Source organism: Netta rufina, assembly GCF_964035555.1.
Source record: "Netta rufina genome assembly, chromosome: Z".
In the NCBI taxonomy this organism is placed as follows: Eukaryota; Metazoa; Chordata; class Aves; order Anseriformes; family Anatidae; genus Netta; species Netta rufina.
Genome location: NC_140126.1, coordinates 36196869 through 36218341, shown reverse-complemented (window position 1 = coordinate 36218341; position 21473 = coordinate 36196869). Strand labels below are relative to the sequence as shown.

Sequence of the window (21473 nt, the reverse complement as noted above, 5' to 3'; positions counted from 1 at the left end):
AGTTGCATGGCTCTCTTAGCTGAAATCAGCTGAATGAGACGTCAGCTGTTTTTTTACCAAACTTGTTCTGCTGGAAACAGAATGTCCCGCTCTGTCCCCTTGGGTAGTCAGTCCTGTGTACCACCTTCATAAATGTACCCTGTATGTGGTTGCTGAGAAAATGCCAAAGTATTGGATCTGAACACAGGATCCTGTCCTGTGATTTTCTGTCACTCCTTGGGGAGTTTTGTTCTATTATGTCAGCCGTGAAGAAAATGTGTAGGCTGATATTTTCCGGTAATGGACTAGGTGCTCCATTCCCTAAGAAAATTATTATGTGTGTATTTCCAAGATTGTATTTAACTTGTATATTTAGTGCACATGAACATATAACAGTATAAGATCTGATTATTACCTGGTTGCAGCTTTACTGTAAACTTGGATGTCACATAATCATATGAACTGGATGCTACTTTATTGTACGCTTTATATAGTCTTTTACAGTGTCTATTTCAAACTCATTCCACTGAATTTTGCAGACATGTTTCCAAATCTGTCTTGTTTCTTATGTCCCTAAGAGTTCGTGGTTTGGTCATGTAGCCCATTACTGTTCTGCCCCAGAGGGTAAATACGGGGTCCTAATTACAGGCTGGTCTGGCTGGTCTATTTACATTCTGCAATTCACCAACTTTTTTTTTTTTTTTTTCCCCCTATGTTTAAATAGAAGTTGGACACAGTGATCCTTGTGGGTCCTTTCCAACTCAGGATGTTCTATGATATTCTAAATCTGGTTTACACATAAATATTTTATTCATGTTTCAGTGTCTCATATCTGTCACAGACAGATGCTGAATGTGAGGTTCCTTAAGACTATAAGACTGAAAATTAAATGTCTTGTAAGAATTTCCTGAGTTTCCTCTTCATATATAACTTATGCCTTTTAACAGTTTTATTCTTTCTAGGTTAAGAACAGCTAGTACCTTTACTTAGTATTGTTTGATAAACATACAGTTTCACTCTAGTTCACTTACGTACAATTACACACTATGATTAAAATATCCAGAAAGAGGAAAAAACAACTTACTTCTCATATTTGCTCCACTGATCTTTAGTATAGGGCAAAATTCCTGCTGGATTCCTTCAGATTTTTTGCATTGGTCTTTCTTTTCCTAAGCCCAGTCTTACCATGTAGTGTTCACAAGTGATGTTGTTTTGTGGCAGACACAAGTATTAAAAAAGAAAAGAAAAATAGTATTTACCTCTTTTTAATGAGTAGGAAGCTTGTGAGAGAAAGGATTTTATTTCTTGCTCTCGGTGCTCTAGTAAGACTTCAGGATTAGCTCTGTTCATGTTAAGTATTTTCAGCCCCCAGAAGACTGAAAAATACCATACTTTTTTCCTCTCTAAAAGTCCAGAAGGACCTTATGCTTCTGGTCACCTCCTGAAACAGTGAAACAAATTTACAAAAGAAAGTTGCCTGTGAAAATATAAAAACAAACACACAAGACTGCTTTCCAAGTAAAAAAATCGGGGTTTGCAATATAATGTAAAAAAAAAAAAAAGAAAAAAAATTATTAGTGAAAGTTATTTATATGTCAGAAAGTGATATTCTGATTTATGTTTTTTTATCCTAACTTGCTGGAACATGCCTAAAAGCCATCTCTGTAACTTTGCAAGGAAGTAGGATCATTGCCATCCTGAAGAAAAACAGTTTTCTCTCCAACATATGAAGATCTGAATTACATTCTCAGAAAGACTCCATTGTCCTGTTCAAAAGCTTCCATGCTGAAATATTTTCATTTAATACATAAATATGACATTCTATTTACTCTTAAAGTTGCTTGATTAGTGATTTGGCAGCTCTTTGTTCTCTACTATAGTGTTCACCACAAGGGTTTATGCTGGCACTGGATATTAATGGACTTTGCTTTAATTTACCAAGAAATCATCCAGTAGTCAGAGACAGCACATTGTTCTCCATGTTGTCTAAATTAAAGAAAATGAAGATCGTAAGCAAGTGTGATTAAAAATTGACTATAAGTCAAAAAGCTCTATTCAGGTAGACACCAACAAGCTGTAATGATACAAGTTGATACAACAGAGCAAATCATACAAGCAAATCACTGTTCTTTGACTACTGTGAAGTCAAAAAGTTGCTGTGTGAGGAGACCTGTAGCCTTTAATTTTAAACCACCAAGCCAGAAAATGAATGACAAACAGAAGTTGCGCTAGTCAGAAAAAAATCCACTTCTTAAGTGAATGTGAAGAAGCTTATATAATAATGCAGCTTTAAGCCATGCCTTTGCAAGAATGTCTTTATAATATAAACTAAGCAGAACAATTACCTGATATGCAGATTTTCTGATATCCGTAGTTTCTGAACAAAATAAAGAGGGAATATATTTCTTCAGTGAAGTGCTCAGTTTTACTGATGAGAAGTTCTGCATAGATGTATACATATTAGAGTGGGTCCAGAGGAGGGCCACAAAGATGATCAGATGTCTGGAGCACCTCTCCTATGAAAAAAGGCTGAGAGAGCTGGAAATGGTCAGCCTGAAAAAAAAAGAAGGCTGAGGGGAGAGCTCATTGCAGCTTTTCAGTACTTAGAGGGGGCTTATAAAAAAAAAAATTAGAACAACTTTTTAGTTGGGCAGACAATGACAGGACAAGGAAGTATGGTTTTAAACTAAAAGAGGGAAGATTTAGATTAGATATTATGAGGAAGTTTTTCACTCAGAGGGTGGTGAGGCCCTGGCACAGGTTGCCCAGAGAAGCTGCAGATGCCCCATCCTTGGAGGTGTTCAAGGCCAGGCTGGTTGGGGCTTTGAGCAACCTGGTCTGGTGGGAGGTGTCCCTCCCATGGCAGGGGGTTGGAACTGGATGATCTTTAGGTTCCCTTCTAATCCAAACCATTCTATGATATGATTCTATGATATTACATTGCAGCAATCATTAACATGACTGTCCAAACCTTTAACAACCTTTACTACTTGCAGCTCCTTCTTAAGGTATGTTTGGAGGCAGCTTATGTCCTGAGAAAAAAAAAAAAAAAAAAGTAAAAGTTCACTTAGAGCTCAGAGTGAAGTCCAGTTCTGATAGTGTTGTTTCTTTGGCATTCTGCTGTAAATTTCTGTACAGGAAAGTTTACGTATTGACAGCATTTTCTGGGAAACTGGCTTGGTGTTCTTACATGAATAAGGAGTTAACCACATGTCTTTATCATGTTTCTCTTCTCTCCTAGAAATGCTTGGAAACAGCTAGTTCAAAACAAATCCAAAAACAACCAAACAACCAACCAAATAAACAAATGAATAAACAAGAAGAAGAAGAACAAAAAAAATATCACCTCTGTCCTGTCACAACAAAATATTGTATTGCACATTCAACTTGTGAAGAAGAGTGAAATGAAGTGATACATGTTTATCATATTGATTAATGCTGGACCTACTAAATTCTGGTGAGAAAGCAAGATCACATTAGAGAATCTTTTAACTTTTTGTATCACACACAATTCTTCAGAAGTTGATTCAGAACTAAAAATTGATTGAATGACTGTATGTATAATAATGTCAACTAGTGTAGAGGAACCAATAATATTAACACTTGAATTTCTGAAAATAAATCATTTAGATTTTTTACTAATGTAGAATATAATCCATATTCCTGACAAACATATAAATGCACAATTTTCCCATGTAGGTAGAACACATAGGGTTTCATTACACTGTGGAGAAATAAGATATAGAGTGAGACTATCCTATAGTTTACTTTTCATTTAAATAATTATTATTCAATTTATTTCCAAAACTCTACTGAAGATTTAAACTGAAGTATCTGAGATCAGAACTTGGCTTAAAGTTTAAGCAACCCATTAGATCAAGTTGCTAGTGATATTCGTAGGGCAGAAGTTTGTATTTAAACGTTTAATAGGTTTTAATGTTTACTGAGAAATTGTTGTAAATCCTTCAAGATTCTTCTGGAGTTCTCAGGTGAGTGAGGCTGCTGTGAATATGCTGACATAAATTTTATGAATTTATCAAAAACTATCAGACAGTGAAGTTGTCTGATACAAACATAGTTAGCAGAAGTACTTGCCAAGAATGTGAAGAATGACCTTTAATTAATCACCTAATTTAGGAATATTCTAAGGACTGAAATGGAAGTGCCTTCAAATTTATAATGACATTCACTTCTCTTCCTTTAAATATAGTGTTGACATTCATTCAGAAACTAACCAAATTGTGTAAACAGGCTGATACCAAGTTGGCAGCATTTCTGAGTGCTCAAGTAAACAACTGGCTTTTGTTATCCCTTCCGCTACTAATTCACTGATCCATGCCCTTGGCACAGGTCTATGAGAAAGCTAAAACAAAAGCAGATAGAATGGTTGATTAAATTCCTTCACAGAAAGGTCAGAATGACAGAATGTTACACAGTTTTGAAAGAGCTACTGATCTTCCTTGGACTTCTCAGTTCAGACTTACTCATTTTCCATCTGGCTGTACTGATGGGATGACTGGGATATGCCAAATAAAACAATATCATTTACCCTGAGCAAAACGGTACTATAGATAATTCTCACTGAGTTGGGTGAGGCCAAAAATGGTGAATTTTAAACTGTGAATCTGAACCTTATGTATGCAAAAATCTCAGCCCAATGTGGTAATTAATAAGGCTTTGAGCTTATGTATTACTGAAATGAAACTAGATATGGTGGTAGAGACCAGCCCATGAAGTCACATTTGTGCCTTCTCTACAAGCATTGTCCTCAGCCTGTTTGATTGTTTGACTGATTTATTCATGACTGACTTTCTAAATTTGACCTTTTGGAGGATTATGAGTTGGATATTGAGTAGTGAAGTGGAGACTGAACAGCCAGGGGCAGGGCAGGGCGGTGAAAGAAAGCATGGTTGCATTTGGTATGTATTATTTCATGGCATCTTCTCAAAGATTTTTCCAGAATACATTGGGCTCTGAGTGATTTGGTGCAAAGCTCCTCCAAAGGCAACAGGTTCAGAAACTCAAATGCTAGTTAATAGGTCTACGATGGGCAGTAAAAATGTATTAAATATATAGCATGAAAATGAGAATGTACTTCAAAACAGTCCTTCAAATAGATTCTCTTCCATGGATTGATAGCCCACTACAAGAGGAGAATATCATTTTTTTCTTTTTCTTCCTTCCTTCCTTCCTTCCTTCCTTCCTTCCTTCCTTCCTTCCTTCCTTCCTTCCTTCCTTCCTTCCTTCCTTCCTTCCTCCCTTCCTTCCTTCCTTCCCTCTCGCTCTCTCTCTCTCTTTCTCTCTTTCCTACTCTCCTTCTCTCCTTCTCTCCTTCTCTCTCTTTCTTTCCATTCTTAACATGTCCACATGAACTTACTACTGAGTTAGAAGAGCTGTTTCAAGCTTCCACAGGTTTGAATACCCTTGAGAAAGTACATGGAATATAATTTTCCTAAAACTGTAACGATTATTTATTTATTTATTTATTTATTTATTTATTTATTTATTTATTTATTTATTGAGGAGGATAAGGTGCAAAAGAAAGCAATTTTTAATTATAACTCCCAAAAAGCAAAACTGTCATCATTTTCATTTCTGATGTATGCAGCTTAACTGGGAGTATTGAAAGAGAAGCACACCGTAGATAATTTAGCAACAAACATCACCAGCTGCAGTATCTAGATCACTGAAGTCTTTCTGTTCTTACAGTGACACACAATTACCCAGCAGCAGCTTGGAGAACAGGTCTGTCAGACCTGACGTGTGGCTGTGCTGGGTCTGGCTGGGATGCAGTTCACCTTCCCCACAACAGCCCACACAGTGCTGTGCTCTGCACTTGTAGCTAGAACAGCACTGGTATTGCACCAACAACTTGTCTATTGCTGAGCGGAGCTGACACAGCATCCAGATACCCTCCAACCACCCCAAGCCCAGTAGGCTGGGGGTGGACAAGAGGTGGGGAGGGGACATCACAAGGGCAGCTGACCTAAACCAACCAACGGGATATTTCATAGCATATAATGTCACAGTCAGCAATAAAAGGTGGGGAAGGGGAAAAGAGAAGGGAAGGCTCTTGTTATGAAGATGTGTGTCCTCCCATATAACTGCTATGTGAATTGAGGACTTGCTTTCCAGTGTGTGGCTGAACATTGTTTGCTGATGGAAATTAGAGGATAATTGTTTTTCTTTTTCCTTCAATTATATTATCTTTATCATCCTGTGAGCCTTTCTTGTTTCCAACCATATTTTCTCTCTCCCTCTTCCTTTGAAGAGGGGGAATGAGATAGCAGTGTGGTGGCATTTAGTTGGCCATTGGTGCAAAACCACCACAATGGCACAAGAATTAACTGCCAGCAGACAGTTTCCATTGTTCATTGGGGAACTTGATGGAAACCAGAAGGTCTTATTTGGTGTGGGATTCAGAGCAAGTGTCCATGCTGGAAGGAGCACTGTGAGACAAACTGATGGTGCAAAAGTGGATGGACTAAGGCCAATATTCTACTTAGAAAAAAATATTTAATACAAACCTCTAAGTAAGGACATAACCTACAAAAGTCCATGCTTGAACTAACGGACACATTCTCCTCATTCACAGTCCTGTGTCTGTCATTCTTTTCAGTCACCAGATCCAACATTTTGGCATATGCACAATTGACACATTTGCAATATTAACATGATAGGTTGCACACTGCTGAGTAAAGAGTCAAATAAACTGAAGAGAAAGTAAAAGAAAACACGATGAAATGCTTTGAACTTCAACGAAGTTGGAAGTACTTACATGAGGAAATTAATCTAATTTAACTGTTCTATCCTAAGTAATGCAGTAGGGCTACTTTCTTCTTTAATACCTTACTTACTGGTAAGGGCAATGATTGTTTATCACACAATGTATGTTAAATGCATGATAGGTTGGGGAAAAAAAAACACAAAAAAAACAGGAAACACATGGATAGAACAACAGCTATTTGTTAGTAGCCATTGACCCTAGAAGCAGCCTTTTGTTCCTTCATATCTGTGTGTTCTTGCCTTTAGATACCACATGCCATAGTTGTGCATGGTTTGGCATTGGTGTAGGAAATGATTCAGAAAGTACTAAGTGCGAAAAATGAATTCTTCATTTTGTTTGTTGCTCCTAAATATTGCTCCTAATAAGAACTTCGCCTGCCTATGGGGGAACAGCTAACTCTGGAGGAAGTGCACCTCAATTTTGCCCATAGTTGTTTAAATCCATGAATGTTTAATAGAAATAATTTTGTACTTTTTCTGGTTTAATAGAGTATTCATGTTTATGGAATTAGTATTAATGTTGTCTGTGCTGTATACTCACTGTAGGGAAATAGTTTTTAAGGAATTGCTTGAGGCAGGATCACAAGTTTTTCTTCCTCTTTTAACTTCAGGGCTTTATTCCACCCCAACTGCCCACAAACCAAAGAAATCAGAAACCAGTCTTGTGTTACTTAGGTAACTTTGCACATATCTTTTGAATTCATAGTTTTGGTTGACTCGGCAGATACTGTGGCGGTTTTGCCTAGCTGGACCACTGAACTCCATCATAACCACTCCCTCACTCCCCTTCCTCAAAGAAAAAAGGGGAGAAAACATGATGAAAAGGGCTCAAGGGTTCAGATAAGGACAGGGATATCAGTCAATGATTGTTGCCATGGGCAAAACAGACTTAAAGTACAGAGGTTAATACAATTTATTGCCTATCACTAGCAGACTAGAAACTAAAAGCAAACTAAAAACACCTTCCCCTCATCCACCCTCTTCTACGTCCTCCCCCTAGGAGTGCAAGGGAACAGGGGAATGGGGGCTGCGGTCAGTCCCTGATGCTTTGTGTCCACCACTCCTTCTCGGTCCCTCTCTGCCCCTGCTCCCTGTGGGGTCCCTCCCATGGATGCCGTCCTTCCCAAACTGAGCCTGTGGGGGCTGCCCACAGGCAGCAGCTCTTCAAGCCCTGCTCCCACATGGCTCCGTACCATGGTGTCCATCCATCCCCCAGGAGCAAACTGCTCCAGCACAGGTCCCCCACGGGTGGGCGGCAGCTCCCCCCAGACCCCTGCTCCTGCGTGGGCTCCTCTCCACGGGCTGCAGCTCTGGCCCCGGGCCTGCTCCTGTGGGGGCTCTCCATGGGCCGCAGCCTCCTCTAGGCCACATCCACCTGCTCCACCGGGGGCTCCTCCACCCATGGGGGGGCTGCAGCGTGGAGATCTGCTCCATGTGGGACCCATGGGCTGCAGGGGGACAGCCTGCTCCACCGGGGGCCTCTCCCTGCACAGGCTGCAGGAGAACTGCTGCTGCCTGCCTGCAGCACCTCCTGCCCTCCTGCTGCACTCACCTTGGGGGCTGCAGGGCTGCTTCCCACTTCCCTCTCCCAGCTGCTGTTGCACAGCAGTTTTTTTTTTTCCCCTTTTCTTCAGTCTCCTCTCCCAGAGACACAACCAGCATTGCTCCGTGGCTCAGCTCTGGCCAGCAGTGGGTCCCTTTTGGAGCTGTCTGGAGCTGGCTCTGATCTGACATGGGGCAGCTGCTGGGCTCTGCTCAGAGCAGCCACCCCTGCAGCCTCCCTGCTACCATGCCCTTCCCACATAAAACCCAAACAGATCAGTAGAGCAGCATTAGGCCAGGTTTACTAGCAAGGCAAGTGACAGTGAGGCAACTTTTTCAGACTCGTTCAGCAGGAGCTGTGTAACTCCTCTGCTCACAGCATGGACAGGTCTGGCAAAAGCTGCTAGGAGGAATATTAGGATCATGTATGCAGCAATTGTAATGTAGCCCAACAGACAAGAGCAGAAATCATGGCTAACCTTTCCCTCACTGTTGTGCAAATATATCCTGTATTAAGATAATGTGGTTGCAAATAGCACGCATTCAGAAGGGGCACTTTGCAGCAGCAAGCATGAACTATGACTAGTTCTATTTCTTTAAAATGCAGCAGAAAGCAGATTGCTAAATGAATGTGTGGTTTACTTGCATAGATGATAGTGCTGTAACAAATGCAGACATGCCCTACATGAGATTGGGAGTATATTCATGATGGCAGGAATATTATGAATTCCACATTCCTTTTGTAATTAGTAATTTTCAGCAGAATCTCTCTTTTTTTTTTTTTTTTGCTCAGTCATTTGTTAGTGTGTGAACAAGGCTGTAATGGTGAGCACACGGAAGGTAAGAGAATGATTTTAAACACTGATAATTAGCAAGGAGGAAAAAATTTAGCCATTTCCTTTTTCTTCCCCTCCCTGCAATATCAGTCATTAGAAACACTATTTATTCTTCTGCTCTTTATGATGCTCTTGCGTAGGAGAAAAATGTTTCCCTCTTGTAATGAAAATTCATAAGATCTCTTCAGCTTTCATAAAGAGAAGAGAAATGAGGACAATGCAGGTAGTTCCTGGACATAAAAAATGCAAATCTACCATTGGGGCAACATGTTGTGTTTTTTTTTTTTTTGTGGTTTTGAGAGGGGATCTGTTCTTCCCAGCGCTTCTAAATAAAACCCATAAGTGGGACCAGTACTCACTATTTTTTTACTTTTCGTTTTAATTCCTTTTGTCATCATGAAATTTATTCTTGTGGCATAGACAGACAGTTTTGACATACTGGCTTATTTTCTTTTTTAAAATGTTCCCAAACTTCTGTACTATCATAAACATCAAATATCCTGTTATCTCCATATTCATTCCCACTTCAGCTTACTCCCTTCTAAGAAGCTATTTCCTGCAAGAAATAGCCCTTTCCTGTAAGCTTTTAGTACCTTTGTCTTCTTTTTTTTTTTTTTTTTCTTTTCCATGGAAAGTGGGAATTAAGAGTAAAATACTTTCCACATCAGAACAGTATATTAAAAAAAAAAAAAAAAAAAAAAAAAAAGACGTAATTAATTCTTTTTTGCTGTGTAATTCATTGAAAAATGAAATTATCCAGATTCACCAATCCAAAATAGTGGGGTTCCCCAGACCTCCATTTTAGGGCCTTTTCTCTACAGTCTTTGTAATTGCTCTGGACACAGGAGCCAAATGCACACTAAGTAACTTTTAGAGATGACACTAAATTAGGAGGAGCTGTGGACTCCCTTCAGGGTGGAGAGGCCTTGCAGAGAGATCTCGACAGACCAAAAGGCTGGGCAATCATCAACCATAAGAAGTTTAACAAGATCAAGTGCTGGATTCTGCAGCTGGGATGGGGTAACGCTGACTTTATGTACAGACTTGGAGGATGAGAGGCTGGAGAGCAGCTCTGTGGAGAGGAATCAGGGGGTTTTGATCATCAGCAAGCTGAACATGAGCCAGCAGTGTGCTCTGGCAGCCCAAAGCGCCAACTGTACCCTGGGGTGTGTCAGGCACAGCACTGCCAGCTGGTGGGGGGAAAGGATTGTCCTGCTCTGCCCTGTGCTAGTGCAACCTCAGTGCTTAGTGCTGGGTGCAGTTTTGGGCACCATGGTACAAGAAGGACATAAAAGTATTAGGAGGGCTACAAAGTTGGTGAAGGGTCTAGAGGGAAAGACATGTGAGGAGCAGCTGAGGTCCCTTGGTTTGCTCAGCCCCAAGCAGAGCAGGCTGAGGGGAGGCCTCATGGCGGCCTGCAGCTCCCTCACGAGGGGAGCGGAGGGGCAGGCGCTGAGCTCTGCTCTCTGGGGACAGCGACAGGACCCGAGGGAACGGCATGCAGCTGGGACAGGGGAGGGTCAGGCTGGGGGTTAGGGAAAGGGTCTGCACCCAGAGGGGGGTCGGGCACTGGGACAGGCTGCCCAGGACAGTGGTCACAGCACTGAGCCTGCTGGAGTTCAATAAGTGTTTGGACAACGCTCTCAGACACAGTCAGGTTTTTGGATGGTTTTGTGCACAGCCAGCAGTTGGACTCGATGATCCCTGTGGGTCCCTTCGAATTTGGGATATCCTATGATTGAAGTTATTTATTTATTTACATTCAATGAGTTGGAAAACCAATACCCATCTAGCTGTATTTGTTTACGATTTTCCCAACTTTCCACAGCTATCTGCTTTATCTAACACAGTCTTGCATGCTATTTTCAGAGGACTACTGATCAGAACAATCTTGACACTCGCTTATGAGTTCCCTAGCATCTATTCATCCACAAGGTATTGCACAACTCCTGATGACACAGCTAACTACTCCCAAACAACTTCTCTGACATCTCAACAGTCTTGTTTTTCTACATTTCATTGTGGGAATCCTGATACCAATCTGTTTTGTTTTCCAAGGAATTCAAGGTATTTTGGAACACAGACTCTCAAACAGATGAGAATTTTACTTACTCATCTTTAGGAATGGAAGCTGCCCGAGATACCTTGCTCTGTATGACTTCTTTTGTTACCAAAACCTCTGTGGGTAGGATTCTCCCTCAGGATTGCACCAAACCACTAATCACACTGAATTGTATCTTTTGTTTCATAGCAGGTTAAAAATCTACATCAAACTTTTGAATTGCTCTTATACTGCGTGATAGACTGGTTCAAACATGTTGATCTGGGTTGGCATGATTCAGCCTTATTACAACTCGTGAGATCACAGCTGCTTAAACTGAGACACCTGTCATAGGCATGGCTGTAAAATGCATATAATCTGTGAAGAAAGCTTGTGTTCTTCAGCAGCTTTAAAACACACATAATTTTAAGTGCTAACCATGAGGTACGTCTACATGGCATGATCCAATGCTGTGCAAAGACCAGTGAGAGCAGTTGAGCTAGTTGAAAGTGGTGCTGTGCACTTTTCATGAAGCCAGTTGAGGGTTCAGTGTGGAGAAAGGGCACTAAGAAGGAAAAAGCTGAGGGCAACTTTTGAACACACATGAACTTTCAAACCAAATACAAACTTTCAAATAGCATGAGGTGCTACACAGTTATGTCATATTTCTGCAACATCTGAATTGCACCAGTAAGTAATCAGACAAGCTTTGTATGTCACGTTATTTTGTAACATGCAAATGGTAGTTGCTAGAATCTTCCGCAATTACCAGAAAGTGTTCAGTAGATTATATCAGCTGTTTTATGGTGCTAACATTGATAGTACTTGTCACTATCCTATTACATCACTTTCCTGTCGTATAATGCAGTCTTGCTAGCCATCACACAAATTTGTTATTTTATAAAAGAACACGTTCCTTTCAAATAGAACAAAAAAATGACTGTTAAAAAATAAACAAACAAAAACATCCTGTGTTTTGCTGTTCCAGGCTAAAATACAGAAAAATAATTTTGAAGCAGCTACGCTTATTAGACATTCTTGCAAGGGTGTTTTGTATATTACTTTGTACTCTGATTTCACCACCTGGTTTCAGCCCACTAAAAGCAAGGCGTGCCAGAGTGTCCTTGGATTGAACTCCTGAATCAATGAGAGTTTTGTCATGCTGGGAATGGAAACTTCCAAGGAGCTGGTTAAAGTGCTACTAGTTTTACTACATGGCACTCTTTTCACCGAGTTACCTCTTGAATATTTCATCAGAGCCCAGTGTGACCAGAATTTCCAGCTTGGCCAGGGCAGCCCTAGAATATCGCAGCATCCACCAGATATTTTGTTACTATTTTCCCCCGCTTTACATGGAGGAAACAGGATATTTCACTGTAAGCCATGCCTAGGAATATACCCCTTTGCAGTATGGTGACAGGATGGTGACAGGAGACAGAGGCTGTGTTGTGATACAAGTCACATGATTTATTATGAAATGGTGAACAGAATATGTTCAGCGGTGCAATAAATGTTGGTTAGTATGATGAGTCCACAAAGCTTATATTTAATCAGGTAACCTGGCACAGGGCCTACACAGATGACTCAACACGTGCTCTTGTTCTCTTTATTCTGTTTTCTGTGGTTGCATATATATATAATAAAAATATTTAAGAACTTATTACAAACAACAATAGCTGTAGATAACTCATTATAAGCAAGGAAGAGAAGTTCCTTTGTAGCTGCATGAAACGGCACTGGAGCTTTCAAGTTACAGGCAGGCAGAAGCTATCGAACTGGTCTTTTGACAGTGCTAGCAGACATGCTCATCACTGAAATTCAGACAGGCTTTTTGACGAAAAATGTCTGCTAACTCTGCTACATTTCAGGTCAGGTAACCAAGTTTTACTTGTGCATGATCCCCATCTCCAGTATGAGCTAGGTGCGATCAAGTGTGAAATAAGGATGCCTAGCATCAAGGACAGATTAAATTTTGGCTGAATCGCAGCAAGGTACCGCAATGAGAGAGGACGACCATTTGACAGGATGGCTCTGACAAACAGCAGCCACCAGTTGAAGAGTTCGGGGCAACGTTTAATCACGCGGCTCCTGGCACAGCCCTTCGTGCTGTTCTATTATTGATATTATACACGTTCTATTACACTGTATATGTTCTATCGCTGTGCTATTTCGACTCCTGCAGGTCTGAGGGCCGGCGGTGTGCCGGCGGGGGCTGCGTGCCACCTGGCGGGCAGCGCAGGTTCCTGCCTCGCCCTGAGGCGATGCTGGGGCCGCCGCGGCCGCCCGGCACCACGCCCCTCACGCAGCGCAACGGCCGCCCCCTGCCCGGCCGGGCGGGGCCAGCGCTTGGCCGAGACCATTTGGCGGAGAGGGGGTGGTGGGGGGGGCAGGCTCCCTCCGCCGCGTTGCGCGGGCTGCGCGCCGGGGCGCTCCCCGCTATTGTTCCCCCTCCTCCTGGCTTGGCGTCGCCCTGGGCGAGGAGGAAGCGGTGAGCGGCGGCGGCGGCGGCGCGGCCATGAGGCAGCTGCCGTACTTCTGCCGCGGCGAGGTGGTGAAGGGCTTCGGGCGGGGCTCCCGGCAGCTCGGCGTCCCCACCGGTGAGCGGGCGGGTGGGACTGACCGTTGGGCCGGCCGTTGGGCCGGCCGTTGGGCCGTTCAACCGCCGCCGGGCCCCTCGGTGTTGCGCCTGACGGCGGCGCCGCGGGCAGGGCGTGTGGAGCTGGGCAGGGGTTCAGCTGCCGTGAGCAGCGGTGGTGCTTTCACGCCTTTGTACGTGCTTGTGAAGTGATTGTTTCGGTAACTAGTTCTCAAAGTTCTTGTACAGCGCGGAAGACGCTCGCTTGTTGTTTTCTTTTTTTGTTTGTTTGTTTTTTTTTTTGACCTTATTAAAGCCGTAGCGGTCGCCCTGATCGTGAAGTGTTTACCTACTGAACGCTCCCCACGTGCTTATTAATATTTGCTGGCGCGTATGTAAAACAGCACGTGCGAGAGATCTGATAGCGCTGGTATCGCCACGGGGGCTGAATCCTACGAAGCTGTTTTATATGTCATGTCTTGCTGAGCAGCATGTTACATCACAGTCATCATCGCATGCATAAGCCTTCAATCTGTAGGCAGAAATTTTAAGTCTTTGGGGGCTCTGTGATGCCCTGGAGTTCCACAAGGTCACTTACACTTTACCCTTTCTAAAATTTTTTCAGCAAACTTTTCCGAGCAAGTAGTTGAAAGCTTTCCGTCTGATATCTCTACTGGTATATACTATGGATGGGCCTGTGTTGGAAATGGAGATGTGCATAAAATGGTTTTGAGCATAGGATGGAATCCTTTCTATAAGAATACTAAGAAATCAGTGGTAAGAGCTTTGCTTTGTGCAGTACTTCGCCTAGAAATTCTGCTTGTTGTTAGAAATGTATTTGGTGTCAGTTTTATATGTTTGTGTTTTGAAGAGAAAATAGTCTCTGTAGCCAGATGGTACGTAGCCACAGATGAACAAAGTTTGTTTTCTTTGTCCTATTCCATCATTGCCTAAGTACTTCAGAGATCAATATTTTATCTGTTTCTGAAACGGTGGCTGCTTATGGTGCTGATAGCTAAGGAAGCATACGCTCAGTAGATGCTTTGAATTTACTAGTTATTGAGATCCCTAGCATGATCTGGCATGATCTAACCTTGTCTGTCTACATTAAAGCTAAGAGATGTGGGGGCACCTTAATATATAATTATTTTCTGTCCTTCTCTTAAATGATGGAATCCATAGATGTGGTGCTGTGGCCAGATATACAGGACTAGTATCCAAAAATGTGTAATAACAGGATGGAGGAGGTAAATTTTGAGCTGTGACAGCAGTGTTTTTCTTGTTGTCAGGTGCTGGTGTTTCTCCTGAGCCTTGCAGAGAGCTCTGTTTTAATTGCTGAAAGCACCTTTGTTTGGGCATGAATCTTCTCCTTTTAAGATCCTAAGTTTATGACTATTCTGATGCCTTTGGCTTTTATAAACATACACTCCAAATTTTTTGCAGCTGTGTTTTCTGAACAAGACGTAGGATGGGGAATCCTTTCTCAGCCTTCACTCCTGGATTTCTGTCATTCATTTTCCTGATTTTTATCATTCAGAGCTACTTGTAAAAGCAGTCCTTAAGCCAGCTTTTTCAGTATGTCTTCATAGTTGTTTCATCATTAAGTTAATGAAAGATTAAGCTTTATTTGTTATTTGCTGCTTTATAAATACTACTTGTGGGAGGCAGTGAAACATTTCTCTTGAATGTTTCTCTTTTTTTTTTTTTTTTTTCTTCCTTTTAATTTGGCTATCAGAATACTCTGTGGTGAAAAACCTTTCTTAAACTCTGTGCAAAAGTACAGTTCTCCCTCCTCACAGTAGCCTTAACTAGCCTCCTAATCTTGCATTGTATGTATTAAATGTCTTAGTTTCATTGGTATGTGTTGTGGTGAATTGGAATTAGAGGTATTAGCTGAACATACTTACTGTGAGGGGAAAAAGTTCCAAGTTAATCATAAATGCCAACGAATTTCTCTTCCTTTAGGAAACACACATTATCCACACCTTCAAAGAAGACTTCTATGGAGAAATTCTCAGCATAGCCATAATTGGGTATATTCGACCAGAAAAAAACTTTGATTCCTTAGGTCAGTATCACAGAATTGTTTCATTCATGCAAGTAATATGTCTTCACTTTCTTTTTCTTCACAATGAGCTGTTTTACCTCTTGGCCTTTGAACTTTCAGTACAATGTTTTCATAAGCTAAATGTAGTAATGTATAAGTTAGTTCAATAATAATAATTTTAAAAAAATGCTCCCACATCTTATTTCAGTCTAAATTTCAGTTGTCTGAGGAGTAATTTTAAAATCATGACCTTCTCATAAAAGCATTGGTCTAGTCTGTTCATTTCTTTTGAAAATGCAGTTCTGTTAGGATTCAAACAGTTCATGAAACTGTTTTGATCTTTTTTCTAAAATTAATTTTGGAACAAGGTAGTGGTGGAAAACGCAACTCAGACATGCTTGAAAAAAAAAACCTTGCTTTTCCAACCTTGTTGTAATAATTATATTCTACCTCTGTGATTTTTCTGTCATTCTGTGGAACAAGATATTTTTGCTTGTTATTGTGTATTTAGAATTCTGATCAGCTTTTAAATATCCCTATTCTTCTATTTTTAGAGGCACTCATTTCAGCAATTCAGGAAGACATTGAAGAGGCAAAAAGGCAGCTAGATTTACCGGAACATCGTAAAGTGAAAGAAGACAACTTCTTTCATCCGCCAGGAGGCAAAATAGTAAACGACCACTGAGCAAACCAATGAGCTTTTTACCTGCTTCTTTTTTTTTTTTCCTCTCTTGTTCCTATTGTGGAGCTCTTATATTTGCACTGCTTACATAGGTACTTTGTCATGTCTGTCTAGGCAATGAGATAGGAATCAACCATATAAGGGGATTTAAGTTTGCACAAGTGAATTGATCAAACCCAATCATTCAGAAGGAGTAGAAAGTGGTTCTAGTTCTTTTTGGATAAATTTTATATCTAAAAATTAGCAATTGTTTAGAGTCAGTAGCGCACATAGAACGTGACTAAAGTGAACTGTGACCTCTTCAGCGTGAAGGGGTGTAGAGTTCACTTAAGTGAAAAGCGTCAGTTTTTAACATACAGATGTTATTCCAACCCCTTTTTCCCAATTTTCCATAATTTTTACATCTCAATTGTAGCTAGCAGCTTAGGAAGTTTTGTTATTGATTGAAAATTTCCTGTGGTGCAGGAAGCCAATGATTAGATAACCATAACACGAATAACTCTCTGTGGTTCTTATTTTTGATGTGCTTTACAGCTGTTGTGGTTTAAACTGTCATTTCAATTGAAATTATTTATTCTAACTTTATTTGAAATAGATGTAATCACTGCTGCTCATTGATTTACTGGAATCTGAGATACGTGCAGCCAGCTGTACAGAAATATATGAGAATGTATGTAATGTACATTACCTCTGTAGTTTCCTTCAGAGGTAATGTTCCACTGAAATTCAGGAAATGAATGATAAAATGAATGTCAATGTACTGTAAAGGTTGAGGTTCTAAGGATGTGGAAATACTATAACAAGACTTGTGCTCTTAGGGCTGTAAGGCAGAAGAGGCAACTTTGCATTTGTATCTGCTGCTGACACCCTAGATGAAGAGGATCTTGAGGTTATTCTCATATTGACAATAAAATGACTGACTTCAAGGTTAGTTTAAGGTACAGAAAAACACCGTCAGCCCTCCACACCAAGCATACATAAGATCCAAAGTTTTGGTTAACCGAGCAGATCAATATCCAGATGACAGCCCTTGGGGATTCATGTAATAAAACATCAACACTGTAGTAGGTATAGCGTATTTATTGCAAGTAAGTGCACCCTTCACTACTCTGAAATGTATGCACATATAAGTAGAGGTGATATTGTCAAAATCAATAGTAATTTGGGATAATACTAAGAATGTATCGTGTATGATTCTAAATCTGTTTTTTTTGTTGTTGTTGTTGTTCTCTGTTAGATTTTTCTATCCTCTGCTCAGCGTGGGGAGCTAGGTAAGCTGCTGTGACTGTCGTCTTCATATTCTTCTGATACTGGCTTGTGCTGTGGCCGAAATATTTTCTGAAATTGAAAATAGTTCTGTCAATATGTAACCTGTAGTTCTGTGTCAGAACTGTCCCATACAAATTGGGAATGCACAGAACTGTCCCATACAATTTGGGAATGCACAATTCGTGTAGTATAGCTTTCTGAATTTACTTGTTCTCATAACCCATCTGGGTTCTTCATTTCAGTCTAGGGTTTAAGAGGGCTTTAAGAAGGTAGCTTTCTGAGTCTTCTTCGTGGCAGGTGCTGTAAGGATGCTGGTTCCACTTCATACTGTCTTAACTTTGAGCCAGCACCAGGGGATATTGCTAAGGAAGGGGTCTTGAGTGAGTCAGGGTGACTTGTTTGCTGTGAAGAGCTTGAACAGAAACTTGAGATGATTTAAATGAGTTGTTCATCAGTGATGTTGATAGCAGAGACAGAAGAAATACAGAACTGGGGGCGCTTATTTCTGCACGAGCACTTGTTAGCATAGACATTTTGATCTGCAGAGCCAAGGTGGTTATATGTTTCTCTACTGAGATTCTGACAGTTCTGTCCTACCTTTTACCTGGATATTTTAAGCATACTTCTGCTCTCTTAAAAGGAGAATATTAGGAAGAAAATTCACTAATCGGCAGTTAGAAATATTTTCTTTAAAAGAAGAACAAAACAACCTAGTGGACTTCTTACGTATAACTTGTTAGGAACTGTATGTAAAAATCTGTAAAAGGATTGTCTTGCAAAAGAGAAAGTTGATTTTTTTTTAATTATTTTAAAATGGAGGGATGAAGGGAAATTTTTTTTTTAGGCAAAGGCTGTAGGAATTCTTGAGACTGTAACATTTTGGCATTGTTACCTTTCTCTGTTTTTAGGAAGAATAAGTAGCAGACACAGAAGTCTACTAAATGTGTTGCCAAATATATATTTAAAGAATAAATTGATGTTTGTCATGGTACTGTAGCTGAACTCTCATAGCTCCCCTATCTGTTCTTCCTGCTTCCCTTTCCTCTGCACACCTGCATGGGTTTGCAGAGCTGAACTCTGTTTTTTCCGCAGTACTTTCATGTGTCTGTTGTGGAAACCATAGTGCCTTAAGCTGGTTGTCCAAGTAATACTTTTCTGTATCTGCTAGTAAATGCTACTATCCAAAATTCAATTCTCTGGTTGTAGAACCACTGGGCTATGGACAGAGAACAGTGGCAAAGGCAAAACTTGAAAAAAAACTTTGTTTGCTCTTGACTCCTATGTGAAGTACGGTGTATGGATACAATGAGCTAATGAACTGCTCTTTGTATGCTTGTCTTCAAATTAGAGAAAATGTTATTAGGTTCATTTGGCTGAGTGTACCTGTCTGTTCACATTATTTAAGATAAAACATTGTATATCGACTATTTAAGCTCAGTACATAATTCCTAGCACAGTACAGACTTTATGAAGGGTTATATTTTTGTATTATATACGAACTGTATTTACGTCAGTTGATGTTGCTGCGTTGTACCATTAATAAAGGAATTGTAATTGTCAAAGTTAAAATCCTTGTCGTAGGCTTCCTGATTGTATCTGATGCAAATAAATCATCTTAGTATATTCCTTAGAGTGTTATGAAGGAGATACTTTAGATGTATGTCATTACTCTGCTTAAACTTCTTTCAGTGTCAGCAAAGAGCTGTTCTTGCTTACAAGCTCAGTACTGTAGTATTTGTGTTCAGTTACTTGTGGTTCTGTAAGGCACTCCAAATAGCGAATGAAGCACAGAGGGGTTTCATGTCTCAATTTGGTTGAACTAGAGGGCCACTGAAATTGTTGGAGTTTGAACAGTACCATTTTTTTCAGTTTCAGATACTTTCTCAAGTAAAACCTAAGTGTATTTAATACTCTTACCCACCTTCCTCTGAAGTCTGTTGCTGTTCTGAAATGAAGATTGGTGGCAATATGAGAATGTACAATAAACTCTTTCCAAACTGCATGTGGGTGAAAATTTTTGGTGAAGAGAGTGCGTCTGCCGCCTCCTGCTGTATGTAGCCTGTTGCCCTGCTCCAGCCGGTGGTGCAGAGGCCCCTCACTCGCCTCACTCACACTGGTGCCTCCTGGTAGCTGGTTTGGAAGGGCACACTGCCTCACCCCGTGGCTGGGGGTCAGGGATCCCACTCGCTCTGGTAGCTGGCACCAATTCCATTCACACACACCGGTCCTATTGCCAGCTGGTGCTGGGACCACTGCACTCGCACTGATAGCTGGCACCACAGGCTGTGGCGCCCCTTCCCCAGCCTGACCCCAGTAGCTGGCACTGATGTTGGCTCACCCACATCCAGGTTTTGCTAGTAGCTGGCATGTAGTCCTTGCAGCATACACACACAGGAGGGAGAGCAGAACTACGGGGAGATAACTATGAGATGATTTAATGAGAGAAATTACAGGATATTCGGGACAGTGTGGTCATTAGGTGCACTTGGCCAGACAGGTGCACTGAGTGGCCCTGTTTTACACATGACTGGCCCTTTTATACCCCCCTGCTCCCCAGTTTGTTCTTCCTGCCCCTATACTTCCCTATTACATCCCCATGGGTTTGCAGAGCTCTGCAGTTTCTGCATCCTCCATGTCTGAGGGTCTCAGTCCACAATCTGATTGGCTGCCAGGCTCATCCTCCCTGGAAGTGTTGTCTGCAGCTTGCTAGCCCATCGATTAGCATGACAGAGGTTTGTATCCTGTCATTGTCTCCCACCTTAGTAGTCTTCAACCAGAGCATCCTGCTGGAATAAACATGCCCTCATCAGTTAGTGTGACTGACCTTACTTGGTTCCCAGCACTGCTTCCCTTTCTTACTACCCCTTGTTGCCCCCTCCTACATACTCACAAAAATTATTCTGTTAATGGTGGCACTGAACTAACAGGTCCTAATAGCCTAAAGAACTTCAGCTTAGCAGACATTAAAAAACATTGTTTCCTCACGTTTAGAAAAACTTAGGGCCCAATGCACACGGAAAAACAGTCTGGATATTTGGTTGGTATCCTTAATTTGGGACAGATTTATGTATTGATTGACAGGGAGACCATTGTGCATCAAGGACCCAGCGACCCACATCACAGGTAGCCTGCGTGAGCACAGACCTGTGCTGTGATGTTTGATGCATGCAGAGTGGCCGTCAGGCTGTTTTGCTGCACAAATCTCTTGGCTGCAGGACAAACTTGAGCAGGACACTATACCAGAGGAGCCTGCAGGCAGCTCCCCCTTGGTACCAGCCCTTAGACCATTTTATTAAGCCATTTGTTGTCAAGCCTGTCTTACCAAGATCCAGAAAAACCTCGTGTTGCTTCTCTCTCTCAGCTCACCGCCTTCCCTGCTGCAGAACAGTTTGCTAAGTATGCAATCTGATTTTGACCTGCATCCCAGGGTCCTGAGGGAACCGGCTCTTGTTGCCGAGCCTCTCTCCATCATATTCAAAAAGTCATGGCACTCAGGCAAAGACCCTGGTGACTGGAAAAAGGGAAACATCACTTACATTTTTAAAAAGGGCAGAAAGGAGGACCCGGGGAACTGCAGACTGGTGAGCCTCACTTCTGTGTTCAGGAAGATCACGGAAAAGATCCTCCTATAAGCAATGTCAAGGCACGTGGAGGACACGGGGATGATCTGAGACAGCCAGCATGGCTTCACCAAGGGCAAATCCTGCCTGACCAAA

At 41.4% G+C, this 21473-nt stretch overlaps 1 protein-coding gene across 2 annotated transcripts; it reads left to right on the top strand.

The window, feature by feature from the left end:
* The first annotated feature begins 13654 nt into the window (after positions 1-13654).
* On the top strand, positions 13655-19189 carry RFK (riboflavin kinase). Of its 2 annotated transcripts, XR_014619295.1 has the most exons (5): positions 13655-13781; positions 14385-14536; positions 15725-15827; positions 16361-17162; positions 17197-19189. XR_014619295.1 is itself a non-coding variant. In XM_084304968.1 (4 exons), the coding sequence occupies exons 1-4, from the start codon at positions 13700-13702 to the stop codon at positions 16489-16491; spliced, it is 468 nt and encodes a 155-aa protein (XP_084161094.1). In that variant the 5' UTR covers positions 13655-13699; the 3' UTR covers positions 16492-19189. The 2 variants fall into 2 exon arrangements, 1 of the variants encoding a protein (XP_084161094.1); XM_084304968.1 differs by having other exon boundaries at positions 16361-19189.
* Positions 19190-21473: the final 2284 nt, after the last annotated feature.